Genomic DNA, 23,934 nt, shown 5'->3' with positions numbered 1-23,934 from the left:
TGCTGTTTGTTTTTTCTTTTTTTTTAATGTTTGTTTGTTTTCCATTTTGTGGGGGCTTGCTTTAAGGAATACCTGCCTATTAGACTGTCTAGAAAACAAGATACTTCAGGTTTAAATGGAAGCAGGGAGGGATTAAAATGAGGAGAGTGTTCAATACTTCGAATCTTCGTGAAGGATTTTCTACACTGACATGATGAATGGGTAGCTTTTGTCACTGATGGGTCATGATGACATTAGTACCACAAGGATGAGGTCTCTTATAGCTTTCCTTTTGGTGGCACGCCAGAGGTATCTTCAAAGTTTGATGTTTCTGCATTACAATGAACCTGTTTAGTCATCTCACTGGGATAGGCTAACCAAAATGAAGTGCTTTGAGTTGCAGGGATGAGGGGAGAGGAAGTGGAAAGCCATGGAAGAGAGAATTGTCATTCAGTGTTTTTTTTTTAATAATAAAATTGGTTATTTTTACTTAGAATATAGGTAATGCTCTATTTCATGTCTCCTCTTTCCAAGGATGAAGAAATTCATTCCCTGTAAAACCCTGATTTTTGATTTTCTAATGATTTATTGTTCCATGACACATTCGATCATTTAGTAAGTCAGCATTTACCAATTAGCTATGAAGGACAAGTTTCTACCTGTCTAAAACAGCCCTTGTAATTAAATTAAAATAAGGTTAGTACAAAACCAAAATGAAGAGTTGTATTATTTACAGCAAATCAAAGGAATAAATATTTTTGAATGAGTTTGCATGATTAAGAGAACAAACGCTTTCCCACTTAAGACACACATACATGAAATAATAACAGAATCACAGTGGTGTCTCAGGGGCTAAGGGCCTAGGAGTAGAGTCATTTAACAACTAACCATACCCTTTTGAACACACACACACACACACACACACACACACACACACACACACACACATTTCTGTGACACAATAAGCTCTTTATAAAAGTGTTTTCTATTGCTAACCCAGAGAGGAAGACAAGACAGTGGGTCCTTCTCTTTTAAGCTCTGAAGACATTTTTTTTTTTTTTTTTTTTTTTTTTTGGTTTTTCGAGACAGGGTTTCTCTGTGTAGCTTTGCGCCTTTCCTGGAACTCACTTGGTAGACCAGGTTGGCCTCGAACTCACAGAGATCCGCCTGGCTCTGCCTCCCGAGTGCTGGGATTAAAGGCGTGCACCACCACCGCCCGGCCTCTGAAGACATTTTTAACTATTCTAGAGTCCAAAAAAGATTCACTAACTTTTCTATAAAATTCTTTCAGAGCTCGAAAAATGGCTCAGGTGAAAAAACAAACAAAGCAAAATGCTTGCTCTGTGCAAACGTGAGGCTTGAAGTCCAGATCCTTGACACTTGGTCAATGTCAGGCATAGTGGCTTGCCAATAAGTCAATGTCAATGCCAGGCAGGCACAGTCGCTCACCTATAATGCATTGCTAGGTAGGCAAAAGGGCTCACCAAGGATTCAATACATGAGAAGTGGATACTCTTCTAGGTTCTCTTTTGTATTGCGGAGGCATCACCATTCCCACATTGCTGCCCACAGTAACTATTCAGCTAATATCTTCAGTTTGTTAACTGTACCACTTTCTGCCTTTCCATGACCTGGAACATATCCTCTTGTTCAAGGACAGTTTTTACAGAACAAGAATCAACATGGTAAACTTCCAGAACTGTGTTCCTGTACAGTTTCTCCATGCATTAGATCACCCTGGACAACTCATGTCAGTGTTATCTAGTTCCAACTCTCTAATTGCTCAGATTTTATCTTTACACTGCAGAACCTGACACTGGGATGGGAAAAAGTGTTAAAATAATATCCCATTTCCACAGAGCTTCCCAAATTACCAGTCATTTCATGCCACCTTGAGACCTTCGCTGTGATCGGAAGCATGTGCTCTTTGCCGTGTTTGCAAACCACTGATACTATTATTATAATATCCGTATTTAAGCTTATGTTCTATTTCCTTGATGTATTTGACCTTATCCTAGCAACATCTTTTGTTTAAAAAAATCACAGAATTGAATTGTTACAACTCTGTGTATATTAATTATATCAAATCAGAGTTCTGAGTTCTCATTTTTTATGTTTATTCATCATATTGGTGATTTTTATTTTATTAATTATTCTTAATTAAAATTCTCTTCTTTGTGACTTGGCTGAGTGCATTCCAGTTTCATGTTCCTCATATTCAGTACAAATGATATGTGCTATACAAAGTAGCTATGGCTTAAGCATAGAAGTGTGAAAAAGACAAACAAAAACAACTCCAGCAGACCAGGTCTCATTTCTGTCCCTCTAAGTATCCATCTTTGAGGCTCTGGTAATCTACTAACTGCTGTCATTCACTGCATTAAAAGAGTGACACAAATACCGTCATGTTCAGAGGTTCATCGGGATCTGAAGTCCATCAACCACGTTTGTGATATTAGATCACGTACCAAATAAAAACAGAAGAAGAAACTTCAGAATACCTCTCATCATGGGTCAGAAATTATACACAGTAGTAGTAACCTCTGTGTAATACTGATTGTTCAAAGTTAAAAGTAAGTTTTAACTTTATTTTTACAGTGTTTTTCTAATATTTCATTAAATATGTTCAAATGTTACCAAATATGATATAAGCTAATTATGAACTCCAGAGAGAAATCATTTGAATGTCAAAAATATTTGTCTCCAAGTCCTCCTTGTTTTTAATAAGCATATTTCTCTCAAAAGGCCAGGGATCCTGGGTAGAAGAAAATGTTCCTGGAAACCATGGATGGTTGCTCTGACTACCACAGCTGTTTTGTTGGCTTTGGCAATAATCATCGGTCTTCTTGTTTACTTTTTAGTGTATGGTAAGAAAGACCCATTTTATTGTATTACTTTGAAAATTTGAAGACTGACTCCATATATTTCTAAATCTTAGCATTTTCTCCAATTAGAGAATGAAATTTTCATTTGCATAAATTTGAGCAACAGTAACCTTTAATGTAAAAAATTAATTCTAATACTCAAAACCTGATGCTATTCATGTAATATCATCTTTGAATAGCACAAGAAGTTCACATGATATACTGTTTACTGTGTGATGAAATATATGCTAACAGCAAAAATTTATTGTAGTAGAATTTTTAACTTTGCTGTCAACTTACTCTATTGTCATTAATTAATTGTTTACATATTTGAGTTGTCATCTACAATGAAATACTGCCTATACTAGGCAGTAATTGTGTCAGGATACAACAAATAACCTTGGTGGCTATGAAGATATATGATTGTAAACTGGTTAGGGGGAGATACTAGCTACAAATATTGGATATTTAATTTTCTGAAGTGTACTGATTATATGACTGTCAGTCCGTTTAGTGTTGCTGTAATAAAATGCTTTATAAAATGGGATACTTTATTAATAAAAGAAGCTTCAGATGACAGACAGTGATGCAGGCTAGTTTGAATGACTGCAACAAACTCCATCAAAACATGGAAGACGGTATTTTAAGAGGAGTGCATTTCAGGGTTGAGTAATTTCTGAAAAAGAGGTCACATGGAAAGACAGGACATGAGAGACAAGGAAGAGCATGACTTTCATAAGAATTAATTACCTGTGAGGACTAACCCACTCCGTAAAACCAATATTAATCTCTGGACAATCATGATAGTCAGCTCCTCCTCTCCCCACCACGCTGTTCAGTACTATTACATGGAGGACCGAGCTTCCAGCATAAAAATCACCAGAGAAAAAGTATAAATTCTCTACTTCTTTTGCCCAAAAGGATTAGCAGAAATTATCCATCTCTGTTCTGCCTTTCAGATCAGAAGACTTATTACTACCAGGCCTCCTTCCGGATTCCCAGCATTAAATATAGCTCAGATTTGTCCGTAGAACAGTCAAGACTTCGGACAACCCTGAAAGAAAAACTCAGCAATGAGGTAAATTTGTGATTTGCTGCTATCATCATTGCTACCCTGGAAGTATGTAAGGTGGAGGGCAATAAGAGAAAACACCTGATGTCAAATTCTGGCCTCAACACAAATCCATGTATACATATACAAGCATCTACATACATACATGATCTTCTAAACATACACACGCCACAGGCAAGCAAAAAAAATGTAGAGAACATTGTTAGTTTGTAAATGATACAATGCAAGTCAGATTGAGCCTCTGGTGTGGAGTTTATGGAATAACTCACAGTACTAGTTGCAGATAGAGTAAACATTCTCCTAAAAGTAAATATGAAAACCAGTAACTAAATTGAATTTTGTATATTTCCTGTATAATATGTAAATGATAATAAAAATTTGTACATGTACATGGATGTATACATACCCAAAGCATGCCAGGTTCTTTATATAATAACTTGAAGTGGTTTCAATGCTTTTTATAGTAGATTTTTAAAAATATTTTGTAAGTATATATAGTTTTATACTATAAATTATACATGTATAAATAAAACTGTTTTCATGAAAAAATCCTTCTAAATTAGCTAAAAGGAAACACTTGGTCATTTGTTTTACTAACTGCTGTTGATCTCCTGATCTCCTGATCTCCCTAGTCTGTCGACTATAACATCATATGACATCTCATTGCAGAGGGCTTCATAAATTAAATGAGATGAGTAAACAGCATTAATCTTACACAGCTCCTTTCACAATTTGGCAGCACTACTGAGGTTTGTGCAATGCTCAGACTCAGCTTGGTCAAGGTTAGCTTGACCGAGTCAGTTTGATGAGTCAATGATAGCAAACGGGCTTCCAAAAACCACCATCCTGCTGCCCCTGCTGCTTTGTTAGGAAATAAGTTGACCTAGGATATTTTACCACTGATAAAGTATTTCGTATAGTAAAGCCAAAATGGCACGCTGTGGCATTCATAGACATAATTTATTCTAAGTAAATATTTTGTACATTTCTCTTGATAAGTAATCAAATTTGGGGACATGATCGAGTATGCATCATCCTCCCAACCCCATTCTCTGAAGGATCAAAACTTCTCCTAAAACTGTTTTACAAAAACCTAAAAACTGATCTGACCATCACACTCAGAGACTAACATAACTGAGTTTCAAGGCATTGGATGTCAAGTGGATGGTGAGTCCACGCATGGCAGCCTTTCACAGTCTCTGGGCTCCAGCTTCTGCTTTTGAAATGTCTACCTTAATTAACTCTTTGTGCTAATCACCTTCAAATTATAGTAATTATTATATGACAGTAGGATTATGCTCAAATGAACTCCTTTGAGAAAACTATAAACAAACATAAGGTCAATGACATTTTGTGTTACAGTGTATTTTAAATAAGCATTTTAAAATGTACACAATACTTAACAAAATTCACTTATTTTTCAGATAGATGTGATATTTCAAAGATCCAGTTTAAAGCATCATTATGTCAAATCTCAAGTTGTCAACTTCAGGTAACCACAGTTAAACAATTCACATGAGGAAAAGGCAACTTCGTGCTGTTTAGTTATTCTTTACCTATTTCCTCTGCAGACAGGATGTGAAGACTTTCCATATACCAAAGAAAAATTAGCACAGTCTTCCCACATTGCAACTGCTCCTACACAGAGTGCAGCGGGAGGGTGTCCTGAGTAATCATGTAATATGTTCTACTCTTCATCCTTTTAAAAAACAAAAGACATTTCAATTGAAGATTCCTTAAATCCTAGTTATTTCTGTTTATTTTACTTGTTTTATAGTAAATATTTGCTAGGAATATTTAAAACACAAGAGTGTATACATATACGTGTTGTAGAATATTATTTTAAAATGTGTTACTTTTGTTTATGTTGCATTTGTTTAACTCTATGAAACTGTGTTACTTTGCCTGTCTAAAACACCTGATGGTCTAATAGGGAACTGAATGGCTAATAGCAAGGCAGGAGAAAGGATAGGTGGGGCTGGCAGGAAGAGAGAATATATATTTTTGGTTGTGAGCCTAGCCTTTAATGGCTGAGCCATCTCTCCAGCCCGAGAGAATATATAGAAGAAGAAATATGGGAAGAAAGAAGAATAGGTAGCCAGAGAAGGAGGAGGACTCCAGGGGCCAGCTACCCAGCTATGCAGCAAACCACAGAATAAGAAAGAAAGGTATAAAAAAATAGAGAAAGGTGAAAGCCCAGAGACAAAAGACAGACAGGTGAAAGCCAAGAAAAGCTGGCAAGCCAAGCCAAGCTAAGGCTGGGCATTCATAACTAAGAATAAGCCTCTGCATGTGATTTATTTGGGAGCTGGGTGGCAGGCCCCCAAAAAGAGTAAAAAAAAATATGTGATATAAATACAAAGTTGGATTTATAATTTCCATTCTTCACTACAATTATGATTAAGTTTTATAGGTAGAAGATAATCCAGGACTTAACATCTGTGTGACATATAAAGGAATAATCTTGACAATAAGTTGCATTAAATATTTGTTTTATTTTCTTAAAGATACAAGTAATACTGAAGTATGAATAATAGAGTATTAAGAATAATTACTAGGCCATTGTCTCACTTTGGTGACTTTCTTTTTTTCAGGCCCAGTATTGATGGTTTGAAAGCAGACATGCTGATTAAATTTCAGTTTCCCCTTAACAATGTGGACACTTTGAAAAGACAAGCTGATAGCATTTTGCACAAAAAGTTGCAATCTCCCGAGATCTTCTTGAAGAGAGACATTTCATTACCTTATCTTAGAGGCAAGGAAGACTACTTTTTTCTTCTCACAATAGTTAACACTTTTAACTGTCTTCTGTCTACAGAGAAACTTTCTTTATTTCACTATAAAACAAAACCATTTTTATTCTAGGTCTCTGAGTCACAAATGAACAGCTTCTCACTCATTTGGCAACAAAGATTATCTTCCCTTGGTTGGTATGAAAATAGTTATAAGGACTATATGATTACTCAAGTATAAAAACACTTTTCTCTTACTAAAAGAAACATAGGCATTATCTTTTTAATTAAGTAACAGTGTGCATGATATTTAAAAACAACCTAACCTCCACTATTGGTACACTAGTCTCTAAATCTTTTTTTGGGGGGGCAATGTTTTCCCCATCTGAATCTAGAATGTGAAGGTAATATGAACACACACACACACAAAAACCCATAATATATAAGGGACAAACATGATCTGAGCTTAAGTGGAGCTCATTTTAGGTTAGCATATTCTTCCCACAGCACACAGGATCAGCTTGGCCTGGGACATAGAGTGAGCTGAAGAATATATAGAAGCCTTTCTAGGATGTATCTCAGCCATTAAAAAACAAATAAACAAATAAAAATCTATCTCACTTTCAACACAGACATAAAGAGGTAGTTCATAAAAATTTGGTATATGAGATTTTAAAAAGGGTTTTATAATTCTCAGACAGCCTCTAAATTAATTTAGAGGTTGTCATAGCTTATCAGAATTTGTTTAAGATACAAATGAGATAGAAAGCTAACAGCAAATTACAAGCTACCAGTGTATCTCTCCCCATTAGGTTCCCCCCAAATTGTTAGAGAGTGATTATGATATATCAAAAGGAAAGTTATATTTTGGTTTTGCCAAATGGAAAGATCACAAAGCCTAGCACGTATCCTTCCCCAAATTCTGAAGTCTTTCACTGTTTTGTCTTCTTTATAACTTCTAGAGTTCTTTTACTGTAATCATTTTTTTTTTTTAGAGCTGAAGACAGAACCCAGGGCCTTGTGCTTGCTAGGCAAGCGCTCTACCACTGAGCTAAATCCCCAACAATAAATAATTTTGATATCAAGTCCCTTATATAAAATGTTACAGTATTGCCATACAATGTACGCAGGTCTCCCCAATGCACTTTGTGTGTGTGTGTGTGTGTGTGTGTGTGTGTGTGTGTGTGTGTGCATGTTATTATGCCAGAGCTTAAACCCAAGACCTTGGGCATGCTAGGTGAAATACTCTAGTCCCCTCATGTACTTTAAAAAACTTGCAGATTACTTTTAATACCCAATGTAGCATCAATTATATGTAAGTACTTGGTATACTATATTGTTTATGGAATATGATGAAAAAATATGTCAGATTCAGTGTTTATCAAATATTTCTGACTGTAAGATAGTTGAATCCACTGTTGTAGAACCCATCAATACAGTGTGGACTGCAGCTAGTTGCATTTATAGCAGATGAAAAGAGGAAAGTAAGTCTGTACAATCTTGGCCCAGAACTGGTTTTAAACATTTTTATTTAGGTGAGAAGAGCACATGTATTGAGTCATGACTCTGTATGGGATAACAGCTCCATCATAGAAATAGATCAATTTGTTCCTTAATAGAGACCAATATAGGATAAAGTTATAAATAAGCTACAAATTAACCATAATCCACTTCCCATGGTTTATGGTCAAATAGAGGGTAGGACTAAAGTACACTTGACTTTTAGGTGTAGGATGAACTGACCTTGAGACTGCTGCCTCCACAAATATTAAATCATGTTTCTGTAGACTTATATCATGGTATCACTACAAAGATATAGTAATCAAAGAGGTGTTGGTTACAGTACATATCTTATAGAACTCAATCGAGTATTGGTCATAATTGCTATTCATCTATTCACTCAGCAACTATGTATTGAAAGTTATTTCTTCCAGAAACTGAAATCTCTGCACACCTAGAACCAATATTCTTTTTTTTTTTAATTTTATTTTACGATATAATTTAATTCTACATATCAGCCATGGATTCCCTTGTTCTCCCCCATCCCTCCCCCCACCCCTGCCTTCCCCCGAGCCCACCCCCCATTCCCATCTCCTCCAAGGCCAAGACTCCCCTGAGGATTGAGATCAACCTGGTAGACTCAGTCCAGGCAGGTCCAGTCCCCTCCTCCCAGGCTGAGCCAAGCATCCCTGCATAAGCCCCAGGTTTCAAACAGCCAACTCATGCAATGAGCACAGGACCCGGTCCCACTGCCTGGATGCCTCCCAAACAGATCAAGCCAATCAACTTGTTTCACCTATTCAGAGGGCCTGATCCAGTTGAGGGCCCCTCAGCCATTGGTTCATAGTTCATGTGTTTCCATTTGTTTGGCTATTTGTCCCTGTGCTTTATCCAACCTTGGTCTCAACAATTCTCACTCATATAAACCCTCCTCTTTCTCGCTAAATGGACTCCTGGAGCTCCCCCCGGGGCCTGGCCATGGATCTCTGCATCCAGTTCCCTCAGTCATTGGATGGGGTTTCTAGCACGACAATTAGGGTGTTTGGCCATCCATCACCAGAGTAGGTCAGTTCAGGCTGTCTCTTGACCATTGCCAGCAGTCTATTGTGGGGGGATTTTGTGGATTTCTGTGGGCCTCTCTAGCAGTTTGCTTCTTCCTATTCTCATGTGGTCTTCATTTACCATGCTCTCCTATTCCTTGTTCTCCCTTTCTGTTCTTGATCCAGCTGGGATCTCCTGCTCCCCCAAGCTCTTTTTCCCTCGACCCTTGCCCTTCATTACCCCCACTCACGTCCAGGCTGTTCATGTAGATCTCATCCATTTCTCCATCATTGGGCAATCCCCGTGTCTTTCTTGGGGTCCTGTTTTCCAGGTAGCCTCCCTGGTGTTGTGAGTAGCAGTCCAGTCATCCTCCTTCCACATCTAGTATCCTCCTGTAAGTGAGTACATACCATGTTTGTCTTTCTGAGTCTGGGTTGCCTCACTCAGGATGATTTTTTCTAGATCCATCCATTTGTCTGCAAACCTCATGATGTCATTGTTTTTCTCTGCTGAGTAGTATTCCATTGTGTATATGTGCCACATTTTATTTATCCATTCTTCAGTTGAAGGGCATCTAGGTTGTTTCCATGTTCTGGCTATTACAAACAATGCTGATATGAACATAGCTGAGCAAGTGCCCTTGTGGTATGACTGAGCATTCCTTGGTTATATGCCCAAGAGTGGTATAGCTGAGTCTTGGGGGAAATTGATTCCCAATTTTCTAAGAAAGCACCATATTGATTTCCAAAGTGGTTGTACAAGTTTGCATTCCCACCAGCAGTGGAGGAGAGTTCCCCTAGCTCCACATCCTCTCCAGCGTAAGGTGTCTTCAGTGTTCTTGATCTTAGACATTCTGACAGGTGTAAAGTGGTATCTCAGATTTGTTTTGATTTGCATTTCCCTGATAATTAAGGATGTTGAGCAATTCCTTAAATATCTTTCAGCCATTTGAGTTTCCTCTGTTGAGAATTCTCTGTTTAGTTCTATAGCCCATTTCTTAATTGAACTGTTGGGCATTTTGATGTCTAATTTCTTGAGTTCCTTATATATTCTGGATATCAGCCCTCTGTCAGATGTGGGGTTGGTGAAGACCTTTTCCCATTCTGTATGCTGTTGCTTTGCCTTGTTGACCGTATCCTTTGCTCTACAAAAACTTCTCAGTTTCAAGAGGTCCCATTGATTGATTGTTTCTCTCAGTGTCTGAGCTACTGGTGTTATGTTTAGGAAGTGATCTCCTATGCCAATGTGTTCAAGACTACTTCCTACTTTCTCTTCTAGCAGATTCAGAGTAGCTGGATTTATGTTGAGGTCTTTGTTCCACTTGGACTTAAGTTTTGTGCACAGTGATAGATATGGATCAATTTGCAGCCTTCTACACATTGATATCCAGTTATGCCAGCACCATTTGTCGAAGATGCTTTCTTTTTTCCAGTGTATACTTTTGGCTTTTTTGTCAAAAATTGTATGTTCATAGGTGTGCAGATTAATGTCAGGGTCTTCAATTCGATTCCATTGGTCCACATGTCAATTTTTATGCCAGTACCAAGCTGTTTTTATTACTGTAGTTCTATAGTAGAGCTTGACGTCAGGGATCGTGATACCTCCAGAGGTTGTTTTATTGTACAGGGTTCTTTTGGCTATCCTGGGTTTTTTGTTTTTCCATATGAAGTTGAGTATTATTCTTTCCAGGTCTGTGAAGAATTGTGTTGGTATTTTGGTGGGGATTGCATTGAATCTGTAGATTGCTTTTGGTAAGATTGCCATTTTTACTATGTTAGTCCTGCCTATCCATGAGCATGGGAAATCTTTCCATTTTCTGACATCTTCAATTTCTTTTTTCAGGGACTTAAAGTTCTTGTCATATAGGTCCTTCACTTGCTTGGTTAGTGTTACCCCAAGGTATTTTATATCATTTGCAGCTATTGTAAAGGGTGATATATCTCTGATTTCCTTCTCAGCCTGTTTGTCAATTGTATATAGGAGGGCTACTGATTTTTTTGAGTTGATCTTGTATCCTGCTATGTTGCTAAAGATGTTTATAAGCTGTATCAGTTCCTTGGTTGACTCTTTGGGGTCGCTCAAGTATACTATCATATCATCTGCAAACAGAGAAAGCTTGACTTCTTCCTTTCCAATTTTTATCCCCTTAATCTCCTTATGTTGTCTTATTGCTCTGGCTAGAACTTCAAGTACTATATTGAATAAGTATGGGGAGAGTGGACAGCCTTGCCTCATTCCTGATTTTAGTGGAATCGCTTTGAGTTTCTCTCCATTTAATTTGATATTGGCTGTTGGCTTGCTGTAAATTGCCTTTATTATGTTTAGGTACGTTCCCTGTATTCCTGATCGCTCCAAGACCTTTATCATGAAGGAGTGTTGGATTTTGTCAAAGGCCTTTTCAGCATCTAATGAGATGATCATGTGTTTTTTTCTTTGAGTTTGTTTATATGGTGTATTACATTGACAGACTTTCATATGTTGAACCATCCTTGCATCCCTGGGATGAAGCCTACTTGATCATGGTGGATAATTGTTTTGATGTGGTCTTGGAGTCTGTTTGCCAGTATTTTATTGAGTATTTTTGCATCAATGTTAATGAGGGAGATCGGTCTGTAGTTCTCTTTCTTTGTTGTATCCTTGTTTGGTTTAGGAATCAGGGTAATTGTAGCCTCTTTGAAGGAGTTGGTAATGTTCCTTCTGTTTCTATTGTGTGGAACAATTTAGAGAGTATTGGTATTAACTCTTCTTTAAAGATCTGGTAGAATTCTGCACTGAAACCATCTAGTCCTGGGCTTTTTTTGGTTGAGAGACTTTTAATGACTGTTTCTATTTCCTTCGGGGTTATTGGACTATTTAAATAGTTTATCTGGTCTTGATTTAACTTAGGTATGTGGTACCTATCCAGAAAATTATCCATTTCTTTTAGATTTTCCAGTTTTGTGGAGTAGAGGTTTTTGAAGTATGACCTGATGATTCTCTGGATTTCCTCAATGTCTGTTGTTATGTCTCCCTTTTCATTTCTGATTTTGTTAATTTGGATGCTCTCTCTCTGTCTTTTGGTTAGTTTGGGTAAGGGCTTGTCTATCTTGTTGATTTTCTCAAAGAACCAACTCTTTGTTTCATTAATTTTTTGTATTGTTCTCTTTGTTTCTATTTTATTGATTTCAGCTCTCACTTTGATAATTTTGTGGCGTCTATTCTTCCTGGGAGACTTTGCTTCTTTTTGTAGAACCAATATTCTAACTGAAAGGAGAAAGACAGTGAATAAACTGGACAGCAACAAATAATGTGGAATTCCATGACAGAGTAGAGCGCAACATGAGACTTCAGCTTTCTTTGTCATGGAAAGAGGGAAGGAATCTTTTAAGTTGAGATCTGAAAGACAGAAAACCCTACAGGAAAAGGCCATTAGTAAAGTGTTCTGATGAAGTAGGCAGCTAGATGGTAAAAGATTGCCCCAGAAACAACACCTGAACACAGTCAAGACCTTGCAAGCCAAGGTAGTAAGGAGGAGGAGCAGTTCAGTGACATTGAGGACATATTAGGGTCCTGGCCACCTGAGGCCAGCTAGGAAGTCTACATTTATTGTAAAGGTTAAGGAAGACAATAAGAGGATTTTTATTATTCACAGAACCTAATCCTAAGGATTTTCTGTAATTAACTTCCTAACAGTACTTCCAACCCAATGTCCCTTGAGTCTGATTGCTGAGAGCTGCTGGTTGCAATGGCTTTACCAGAGGCCATGGAAGTATATAGCATGTGATAACTAGTGTTCAGCAGTCAACCCACTAGATGAATAATTCTCTGATGGGGAGCCCCACTTGGCGAAGCCATGGGGTCACTTATTGTAAATGACTGATTGTTTCTGTCTGTAATTTCTCTCATGTGCCACACTACATTTCTTGCCTATTAACAGCTATGGGTATTCTCCCCCACTGCTTGTGTGTTTATCTTGAGAAAATATTTCATCTTTTGGGCACACACATAGCTGGAGATTTTCAGGAAGATTTCTGCATAATCTGTATATAATTCTGATGAATAGAAATAATGCTAGAATATATTTTATTACTGACATAGAAAAGTAACAGTATTCTTAGTCACAAAAGACAGCTAATTTTAGACTTCAGAACAAATTCAAAACAGACTAGCTGCCCCTGCAGAAAATGCACAAATTCCCAGGTTTATTGCTGAATGAAGATCAGACATAAAGCAACTTTGGTAGCCATATCCCTCTGTAGTAATTGACTTCCCGCATGTATCCCTACCACTCAAGGTTCAGCCAACTAATTGTTTATTGCTTAGGTCCTATGTTTCAATGTCACTTTCTGTCTGGGAAAGAGCTATGTGCATGGCCAAGTGTTACTCACTGGCCAGTCTGTGTGTGACCTCCATAGCATAAGAAAAAACGGTGTGACTTATCATGTGTTATAAGAATGGGTTGGACCCTGAAAATGTAACTTATCATTGTCCAGAGTTGGGCTGTTGAGGTGAGTGAGGTGTGTGTGTGTGTGTGTGTGTGTGTGTGCTGAAAGAGAAATGTAGCTGAGTGGGTAGAGCAATATAGAAGATATAGTTGTATAGAAGAGAAACATGTATGTAGAAGAGGTGTATGTAATATGAGATGCATAGCTGTGGCTGTGTGGAGATTTGTAACTGTGGAGACAAGGAAAGCGAAGCTGTATAGAAGAGATGTAACTGTGTATAGAAATGTATGGCTGTGCAGGAGAGAGATATATGTATGTATGTAAAAGGAGACATATAGCTGTAAGTAAAGAATGTAGCTGTGTGGAGATAGATTTTCAGAAAGAGATTTCTTAAGTTGAAGTAAAAGAGAAAGTTATCATCAGAAAGCACGTGTTTCCTTATTTAATCCTCAGATAAAAAAGTTTAGCCTCCAGATAGATAAGATTTTTTTCTTAAAGTCCCACTACTCTGAAGTATTCTATACACAACTCTAGAGTAGTTCTGGGAGCTGGACTCCCGGGCTGTGTTATCTGACCTAAAGACCTGACACTGAAATGCTAGACTAGTTTTTGTCTGAATATACTTGACTCTGAGTCTCACTACAATGCTGGCATAAAGTGAAATACAAGTGACTTGGGAAGACAGCCACATATTATGGCATTTCCTATTTTGACTAATGAATAGAAATGATAACATTGTTGGGTGCAGGTAGAATTTGATACAATTGTAAAAACTCTGTGGGCCAATCCTAGATGTCAGGCATGGAAGACAGTTTGAACACCTGTACTATATAGTATCATGCAAGTAAGGATGTTGTAGGGCACATGTAAAAATGGCCCTACACCCCTTTTATTTAATCTCTACTTCAATAAATTGGTATGACATTAGTCTTTCAGACAAATAATGTCTGTCTTTGTCAATGACTTTGTAATCATACCAGGTTCTTCCTGAAATCTATGTACAATCAGAATCATAATTGATATTACATTGGCTTTCCTCACTAGTACAGTTTTTCTCAATCTAAGGATTTCATGCCATGTAGGTATTGTATTTTAAATTATAGCAGTTATGTAACTGAAAAAATGACCTTGATTTCATGTTTTTTCCAGAAATGAATGCAGCACAAGCAGAGAATATTCTAAACAGTGGTAAGTCCACGATTGCCACTGATACGTTATTAAATCAAAGAATCACACTCACAACACTTCATCTTTTCTCCGTCATAATGTGTGCCATTTCTCAACACCTACCGTGTTTCTAGAGGGATATGTGGCTTACTTTTAATCAATGAGAAAATTACTAATAGTTAGACTTGCTTTCATGAATTCTATGCCGTATTTTCTCTTTCAGTAGTAAGATTCTCTGCTGACTTCTTTAACAATTTCCTTGAATTTTTCCAGTTTATTTTTATTTGGCTTACTTTGTTAAAATCTAAAATTTTTCATAGATTTACATGAAAGCAACTAGCTATAATATGTAAAATAATATTTATTTAATGGTTTTAGACATATTATAGATGAAATCTATCTGCAGTAAATGTCAAATATCACTGGAGTAACCTGTTACACATAACAGGACTCAGAAACTATGAAAAACTAATATCCAAGGAAAATTGCTTCAAATACACTAAAGAAGTTGATAGCTAACTTTTAATTATTAATGACTTAATTACAAAACATGCACACTCAATCGACTTGAATATGCATCACCCTCAGAACGTTTACTGTTAATTTCAATGACTATTTTAAAGGCAAGACACATCCTTAAATGTTTTCATGCTTAACTATTTGCTGAAGACATCCAGACACATGTATAACTCTCTGCAAAGAACCACGTTATTTCTTTCTGGCTGACAGATTGTGGCTTGGGGATGGAGTATCCACAGACAGCCAGAATTGCTGATGGCAAACCTGCAGACAAAGCTTCCTGGCCATGGCAAAGCAGCCTGCAGGTGGATGGCGTCCACCTCTGTGGTGCCTCTCTGATTGGCTCCCAGTGGCTCCTGACCTCTGCTCACTGCTTTGATACGTGAGTCCTCAGGTTCCTCTCTTGAGGTCCCCCAGCACCACTGCTTCTCACATTCATGTCCCATCATCCTTACCTCTTCTTCACCCTTTCCATGAACATTGTAGTTCCCTGTTGACAGGAGTAGAAAAGAATATCAATTCCTAAAGAATAGGACAAAGAATAGATTGCTTTCAATTCCAACTGAATATATATTGTGTAGTAATCTCAGTTTTAACTATAAGCAAGTTCACAGTGAAAAATCAACTATGTTCACCAGTTTTCCTGAAATATATTGAAGTTTTCTTTTAATGCCATTAATTATAACCCAATCTATATTCACATCTGATATTCTACATGAATATCATTGGTTATATGTTTTTATCTCTGTATAACTGTTAAAGATTTGACATATGGTACTGCTGGAGAAAAAAAAGGAGATATGATAACTCTAGTGAAATTCAAATAAAATGGGGAAATATTCTGGATAAAATGCCCAATGAAAAAGAATCATTAGAAAAACATACAAAATATGGGTACAAATTTATCTTTTTTTTGTGTCTCTGCCTTTTTTTAATCTTTTTTGTCTATGCCTTCCTCTTCCTGTACCTTTGAATAAAAATACATAACTGTGCATGATTACGGGTATGTATATTTACAGAAATATATATATAATTATATCTAGCATTTTTATTTTCTTCAAATAATATATTTTTATAATAAAATAGCAGTAATGTATTGTTTCCTTAAGAATGCATATTCATCCTCAAAGAGAATAACTAAACCTATTTTTAATAGAATATTTCTTATCAACTAGAATGCAGATTATCAGGATGGGGAAGCCTAAAAACAAGATAGTGGGAAAGACCAAATCAACTATGACCATAAAGAATTTGCCCTTCTCCCATGTTTATGTTCCATTGCCCATCCAGAATCCTGGGCAATTCTAGACCAGAAATGACCCCACTATGCTCCTTTTAATTTGTGATCAGTTACAAAAACCCCAAACTGTGGACAGTCAGTTTTGGAACAACCCTAAGCCGTCCACTGACGACAAGAAAGATGGCGTCCATCATCATTCATGAGAACTACGCAGCCCACAAGCATGACGATGATATTGCTGTGGTCAAGCTCTCCAGCCCAGTCCTGTTTTCTGAAAACCTGCGCAGAGTCTGTCTCCCTGATGCTACCTTTCAAGTCTTGCCAAAGAGTAAAGTGTTTGTCACGGGATGGGGAGCATTGAAAGCAAACGGTGAGTACCTGAGAAAAACAAGGATGCCAACAACGCAAACCTAAGCTGCTTCTTCTGCATGGAAATTTCCAATCAAATACAAAGTATAAATCAAGATAATCCCATGAAAAATCACAGCAAAAATATGAAAACTTCAGCTATAAACAGTGTTCTTACACTTATATTTAATACAGTAGTTAAGGTAGTAACAAAAATAGCCATTTTATAGACTATTTTCATACTTTTAGAACTTTCTTTTTGAAGCTTATCAGAGGGTATTCTTTCATATATTCTTTCAGCCCCCATCTTTCATATGTAGTGAATCGGTTCTGTCTGTCTGACTCACACAGTTTGCAAACAGTAGTCATGATGAGCTCTATGATGGGCCAAACTGTAAACAGAAATGGCTTTGACCAAGGAATCCAAATAGCTATTCTTGCCTAACATTAAATATTAAATGGGAGCCATTGATACGTATATCTCTGAGGTTGGTGGCAATATCAAGTTGAGACATATAACATTTTGCTCCACTAAATAATGCCCAATAAACAGCAAGCACAGATTTTTAGCAGTGGGCATGAGTCTTGGGTTTCTATGCTTCTTCTTTATTGTCATCTTCTTTCTTTTCCTCCTCCTTTGTTTTTTAATTGAAAATGGATTCTTATACCATACAATATATCCAGACCACAGTTTTCCCTCCCACCACTCCTCCTAGCTCTCTCCCCACCTCCCTTTCCCCCAGATCCACTAAGCCTCCAATTCATAAAATTCCTCCAAGAGATAATAACCAAACAGGTCAAAACAAGATACACTAAGACAAGGCAAAAGCCCTCATATGAGGCTGGACAAGGCAACCCAATAGGAGGAAAAGATTCCCAAGAACAAGTAAAAGAGGCAGAGACATACCTGCTCCTACTGTTAGGAATCCCCACAAAAACTCCAAGCCAACAGCTGTAGCATAGATGCAAAGACCTCTAAGTCCCTGAGTTCTTAATTATGCCAATTCTTTTATGAAAAGAAATAGAATTTCATATGAATGACATTTTAATTGAAGCTGTTAAATGAAAACATAGTGGCTTAAAATAGTACTACATTCAAGTAAGTGGCATTTTTGTATTACAATCCATGCAAATGAATCAATCAGTGTTGTTAGTGAAGAAGATAGGATGGGTGTGTTATCTTCCTATTTGTACTGGTGTTTGTTTTGAACAGCAAGCCATATTATTTCCATTGTACACATCATCCTTCTCATGAAGCTATTGGATCCCATAGAATGAAACTTGATTCTTGGTAATCCTATTCTTTCTAAATGATTTATAACTTGGAAATGTCTATGTCTTTGTAAAGTGATGCTATGGGAATCTGGGTAGATTCCAGGTGTGGAAAAACAACTTGTTTTTAAACTGGCATTGTTTATGTGATTATTCAGCCATGTAATCATGGCATGACTCTTAACCAGGTGAACTTCCATTTTTCCAACTAAAATCTAGAATACTTATATCTATCCTTGGTAGTTTTTTCAAGGACCAAATAGATAATAGTAATAAGTGTGTGAAATATGGTATCTACACACAGAAGTCGCCATAAAGTGTAACTGATCCTGAACACTGTCATCCAGTCCCAAATTCTGTAACTTGAAAACTGATGTTTAAGCTCATGTCATAATAATGAGACTTCCAACAATTCCTCATCTATTTATTGTTTCCTTATTTAGGTCCCTTTCCCAATTCTCTGCAAGAAGTTGAAATAGAGATCATAAGTAATGATGTATGTAACCAAGTTAATGTATATGGTGGTGCTATATCATCAGGAATGATATGTGCTGGATTCTTAACAGGAAAACTAGATGCCTGTGAGGTAAGTATATTCTAATCCACAAAAATGACTCTACTCAATTAGGATGAAATAACTGATCACAGAGTAATATCATTTAATATAGTTCCAGAAATTAACTTGTGGAGGAAAGAGGAGATGTGAAGAAGAACTGAAGAACACCAAGACATATAGCTCCTCATGAAACACCATATTGAACAGAGATATCTAAACAAGGATTTCAGTTGCAAATCAGAACTCTTAGTAGAGATCAATAATTCAGACAGACAGTAGAAAATAAGCATGAAGCCACAGAATAAAGCTAAGTCTACTAAACTTTGAATATCTCATTCCTATTAAGTTCAAGCCACCGTGAGACAAGATCTGCTGATATTTGTACTTAAATAGCTTGTGCCCAAATAGAATTACACTATTGAAAAAAATATAATTACCTGAAGTCATTCTTATAAATGTAGTACATCACAGATCATTTTTCAAATTACACAAGTAGCATTTCTTCATTCTTGCAACACATTAAGCACTAAGCATTATCAGTTCCAAATATGGCTATTTGAAGAACTAAAAATAACTAACAAATTAAAGAAGTGACTTAAAGCATTTGTGACTGGGCACAAGAACATAGTGATTCCTTGATGAATTAATATTAGCTCTGATAGCTTGGCATGTGTGTGACATTTGTTGTACAAAAAGGTATCACTGTTGATCTGACATTGGCTGTCATACAATGTTAATGAATATTTGTTCATTTATTCAACTTTTTGTGAATCACAGGTTACTATGGACATTACTGAGAGAAACTAAAATTTAAAAAAAATGCAATAATTTTGCAATTCCATTAGGGCACATGTTACTATAACAAAGGAAGAAATTCAGGGTTCAGCTACACATTCTAGAACACAAGGTATCTTTCCAATCCCTCCCTGAGAAGGAGAAACAAGATGTAAATCCAACATACAATGGAATCACATGACTTATAGAATAAACATGATACACTCTGGAGCCGACATTATTGTCTTATTGGCTTATGCTTCCTCTTGCCATTAGTACAGTAAGAGCATGCGGATCTGAATTACAATGGAGGCCTATGGGAAAGGAGCTGAGGAGGATTGCCTTTAGTAGATCACCGTGTTCATGCTGTGCACCAGACACTGGAAGAGACTAAGAATAGGAGGAATGTGGAAAGGAGGGAGCCTCAAAGTTTCTTCAGGAGCCTCTGCCTCCTCCAGACTCTACCATGTCCCTCATTTTAAGAAATTGTAATAAACTATCACCGGGTACTTTTTATTTTTGGAAAGGATAAAGTCATTAGTTAAAGATAGATTTTAAATCTTTCTTTTTTTGAAATCTTAGGTTAAAAATAACTGAGAAATCCTCATGATTTAAGTATATAAAGGTGTTTATTGGGGACTCGCTTTAGCCTTTCAGTAATAAATATGGCACACTTGAAAGAACATTCCAGAACACCCTTCTACTGATTAGTAAGAGTGGAACAAGGTGAAAATCAAATTTAAAACAAGGCATCACTTCTAGCTAATGGAGTTAAACAAGCTTCGTGGAGGAGTTAGCATGTTAGTTCCAGGTATGGGTTTATTAGGCAGTCAGGAGCCAATTAGCTCTCATTTCTGACACACTTTTATTTCTCACATTGGTTACATGTTTTTCCTCTTTTCTAGGGTGATTCTGGAGGGCCCCTGGTTATGTCAAATGATAGAAATATCTGGTATCTTCTTGGAATTGTTAGTTGGGGAATCGACTGTGGAAAAGAAAACAAGCCCGGAATTTACACCAGAGTGACTCATTATCGGAACTGGATTAAATCTAAAACTAACATCTAATGAAACAGCCACCCCTTATCCAAACTGAAGTGTCACACACGGCCTCTGGCAAATTGTATTCAGTGTTCATTACCATGAACATGGTCATCTAGTTCAAAATGCAAATGAGCATGATGTGGTGACCTTCTTAAATCAGAAGGGGACAAGACTTTCTTTCACATCATTGGAAAGTTTCCACCAACCATGACCACAAAAGATATTCTCTGTTCCATGAAGATCTACATTCCACAAAGTGTCTAATTAACTCCCTGCTCACCTCTGTTTGCCTACTTCATACTTTTTCAACTTACAGTAATCTGGAGGTTGAATAAATACTAACTGAGCAGCTACCCACTGCTTTTCTCCAGACCCTTCTCTCGTGCCGCCATAGTTTTTGTCTTCTTCATAGACAATCCTCACTGGCGATTTGTTGGTCCACTGACTAGACAAGCCAAGTAATCAGTCTAAGCCACTGGTGACAAATGATGGAGGAATCACTAGACATGAGGCTAGGACTTAGGAGATGGCAATGAGCAGGTCCGTTCCTTTTCATCTTCAGATATGCTTTTAACAGTTCTCTGAACTTCTGTATTTGTATTTTTGTATATTTTACTTAGACAGTTTATCTGACACATATTTTGAAGCAGTGGGTGAGATTTTTTTTAATCACATAAGAGAAGAATTAGAGAAATTTCCTTGTATAAGTACCTTTTCATACTTGGAAATTAAAAGTGATGTTTTGGCCTCTTTCATTCATGAAAGGTAAATGAGTAAGAGTCTAATAAGTTACTCTCAGTTCCATCTCTAAATTGAGAGATGTTTCAATACTTGTATTAATTTATTTCTTCAATTGTAGTTTATATTCTCTTAATTCATTTTACTTAAACAGTTTTATTTTCAACCAGGTTTAGAACTAAGTACCTGTAAGATGAGAAGTCAATGTAAATTAATTCCAAGAAAATATAAATATCTGATATGTGAAGCTAAAACCTCAATAGACAGTCATAAAATATTTGATACAAAGTGTTAGTAAAGATGTTGTTGTGCATTGTTTGAATTTATTGTTAAACAGCAAGTATTCTGCAACAGAATATTTAAATAAAATATTCAAATAATCAAGAAAACATCTTTAGAATACCTAAGTTTTGATGATAAAATTGTCATTTTCACATGTATTTAGTTGGACATTTTGTAGTCTCACCTGTGAGTATAGAGTAGTATTGAACCAAACTCAGAATTACTCTGTACATCTTTACCCTCCTTTTATAATTGATGAGTTAACTGCTGTGTTTTCATTGGGGTTTTGTATTGAGTCTTGTTTAACACATCACACTGTACATATTGAAATGTATTTATGATAATAAACCAAATTTGTTCTCTCTGTGTTGTCACTGAGGGATTGCTCAACTTTCATGTTGCTGACATTTTGTCACGGATGCTTCTTTGTTTGGGAAAGGAGGGAGATCATTACGGGCATGGCAGGCCACTTGGTGACATTTCTTCTACATCTGAGATGCCTGGAGGACACAGTAACCCCCCCGCCACACACACACACATCCACTCCCCTCCTCAGCTTTTCTTCTACAAGTTGTAACACTCAAAACTAGCTCTAGACAGCTGCAACATGTTCTCAGTGGAGCAAGATTGCCTTCAGTTAAGAACAGCTACTATGAAATCATTAGCGAAAAAGTCACTACAAAAATTAATGTACTCAAGGTCTCCTTACCAGCATTTGGAAATATTATTTTATCTTACTTTTAATAATGTCAGTACATTTAAATTCTAGTAGTGTCTATGACCCCATCATATATACATAACACTAGCCAAATGCAGATCTTTTGGAAACTGAATTCGTTTGGAAGAAGTTAAAAGAAGATCCATATGCAAACAATCCATAGACAGACAGACAGACAGAAGACAGTGAGGAACTGATGAGGTGCAATGGAATTACCTTTCAGATTCCTAAGTGATAATTAGCTGCTACAAGTATGATTTTGGGTCAAATACATTAAGTATCACTTGAAATGGCATTTATGGATTCAGCCGAGGCAGAATGGCTCAGCCTGTCACCCACTAACACTGCAGAGTAAAGAAACTTACAAAGAATCACTAAGCCCTAAAAGATATTCTGTCCAATATGGTAGCCACTACCCAGATTTAAGCTGATTTTTAAAATTAAAATTTCATTTCCTCATTTGGACTAATCATGTTGTAAGCAAAAAAAAAAAAAAAAAAAAAAAAAAAAAAAAAAAAAAAAAAAAAAAACCAGCCATATGTGACTATATATATATAAAATACTCTTGCTTTGTCACCACAGGAAACTCTAATGGCTACAACTTAACTCTACTATCCTAGGAAGCACCTACATGATCACTTATTCATTCATCTAACAAATTTCTTGAACCTATGAATGGAAGTTCCTGTAAAAAAAAAAAGTCACAGCTGTGTTAAAGATTCTAAGAGTTTGATTAACTTACTATAAAGTCTATGAATACAGAGAGTTGGAATGTTGCAGGTCCAATTATCTGCATTTATCTTGAGCCTCCTTAGAAGCCATTCATTGCCCACCTCTGTGTGTGAACTAACATCCTTGTGGCTAATAGGTAAACTTTCCTAGAATATACTAACTGACCACTAGCTTCCATGAACCCAAAAGCTAAGGATGTTATCAGATAGCTTCTGAGGCCTACCAGAGAGTCTTCCCTGTCTTGAGGTAACTAGCTACCTAAAAGTCTCATCAAAATATTTTATTGCCTTAATTTGTATCTTTCTTTTGTTCTATAACTATTAAAATCTAACAAACCTGCTACCACAGTAGAACATGGCTTTCAGCATAACTTGAATATATATTCCCAGGTCGTGGGCAAGTGCATATTTGGACCAGAATACACTATATTGTCTTCTCTCTGAGGTGAGAGCTGTGTTTCTGTGTTAATTACCTCCATAGGGTAGGTATCAGGTATTCCAGATGTTGTGTATGCAGCTGTGTTCAAAACCAGGTCTCTACTCTCCAGACCATCAAAGGAGTTAATGGTATTTTGGATAACTGCCACCTCAGCAGTAGGCCCCCTGAGGGATATGTGTTGGCTAGCATGCCAAGGACATGTTTAGATTCTTCTTCTGGTAGCCATTGCATCAGAGGAAAGGAAACTCTTCCAGATGTAGTAACACAGCCCTGTACCACAGGCGAGGCTGAAGTAAAATACTCAGAAGCAGAGTTTTGACCTGCTTTAGAAAAAGATCAAAGAATATTGCCAATTAATGGCATATTAAAAATTAAAAAGTTTGTGTATTTATTTTTTGTAAATTGACAAACTATTTCTTAACCCAGGAAGTGGTATTTATGGCAATCAAACAAAAGAGTAAGAATTAATGGAGGGACATGGAGGTAGTAGAAATG

General features: G+C 36.8%; 1 protein-coding gene across 1 annotated transcript; it reads left to right on the top strand.

Annotated features, from left to right (window-relative positions):
* The first annotated feature begins 1,280 nt into the window (after positions 1-1,280).
* Positions 1,281-20,555, top strand: LOC131920422 (transmembrane protease serine 11G). The gene is made up of 10 exons (XM_059274755.1): positions 1,281-1,289; positions 2,708-2,846; positions 3,803-3,921; positions 5,340-5,407; positions 6,510-6,670; positions 14,762-14,800; positions 15,509-15,680; positions 16,649-16,908; positions 18,602-18,744; positions 20,394-20,555. Exons 1-10 carry the CDS (start codon positions 1,281-1,283, stop codon positions 20,553-20,555), a joined length of 1,272 nt encoding a protein of 423 aa, XP_059130738.1.
* The last annotated feature ends 3,379 nt before the right edge of the window (positions 20,556-23,934 follow it).

Source organism: Peromyscus eremicus, chromosome 10 (assembly GCF_949786415.1).
Source record: "Peromyscus eremicus chromosome 10, PerEre_H2_v1, whole genome shotgun sequence".
Lineage (NCBI taxonomy): Eukaryota > Metazoa > Chordata > Mammalia > Rodentia > Cricetidae > Peromyscus > Peromyscus eremicus.
This window is presented reverse-complemented; position numbering and strand designations above follow the sequence as displayed.

Bases quoted from the DNA above. Each gene is read 5' to 3' on its own strand.
- LOC131920422 (XM_059274755.1), top strand. The intron at 5,408-6,509 runs GTAACCACAGTT...TCTTTTTTTCAG, and splicing joins TCTCAAGTTGTCAACTTCAG to GCCCAGTATTGATGGTTTGA. The intron at 16,909-18,601 runs GTGAGTACCTGA...TTCCTTATTTAG, and splicing joins GGGAGCATTGAAAGCAAACG to GTCCCTTTCCCAATTCTCTG.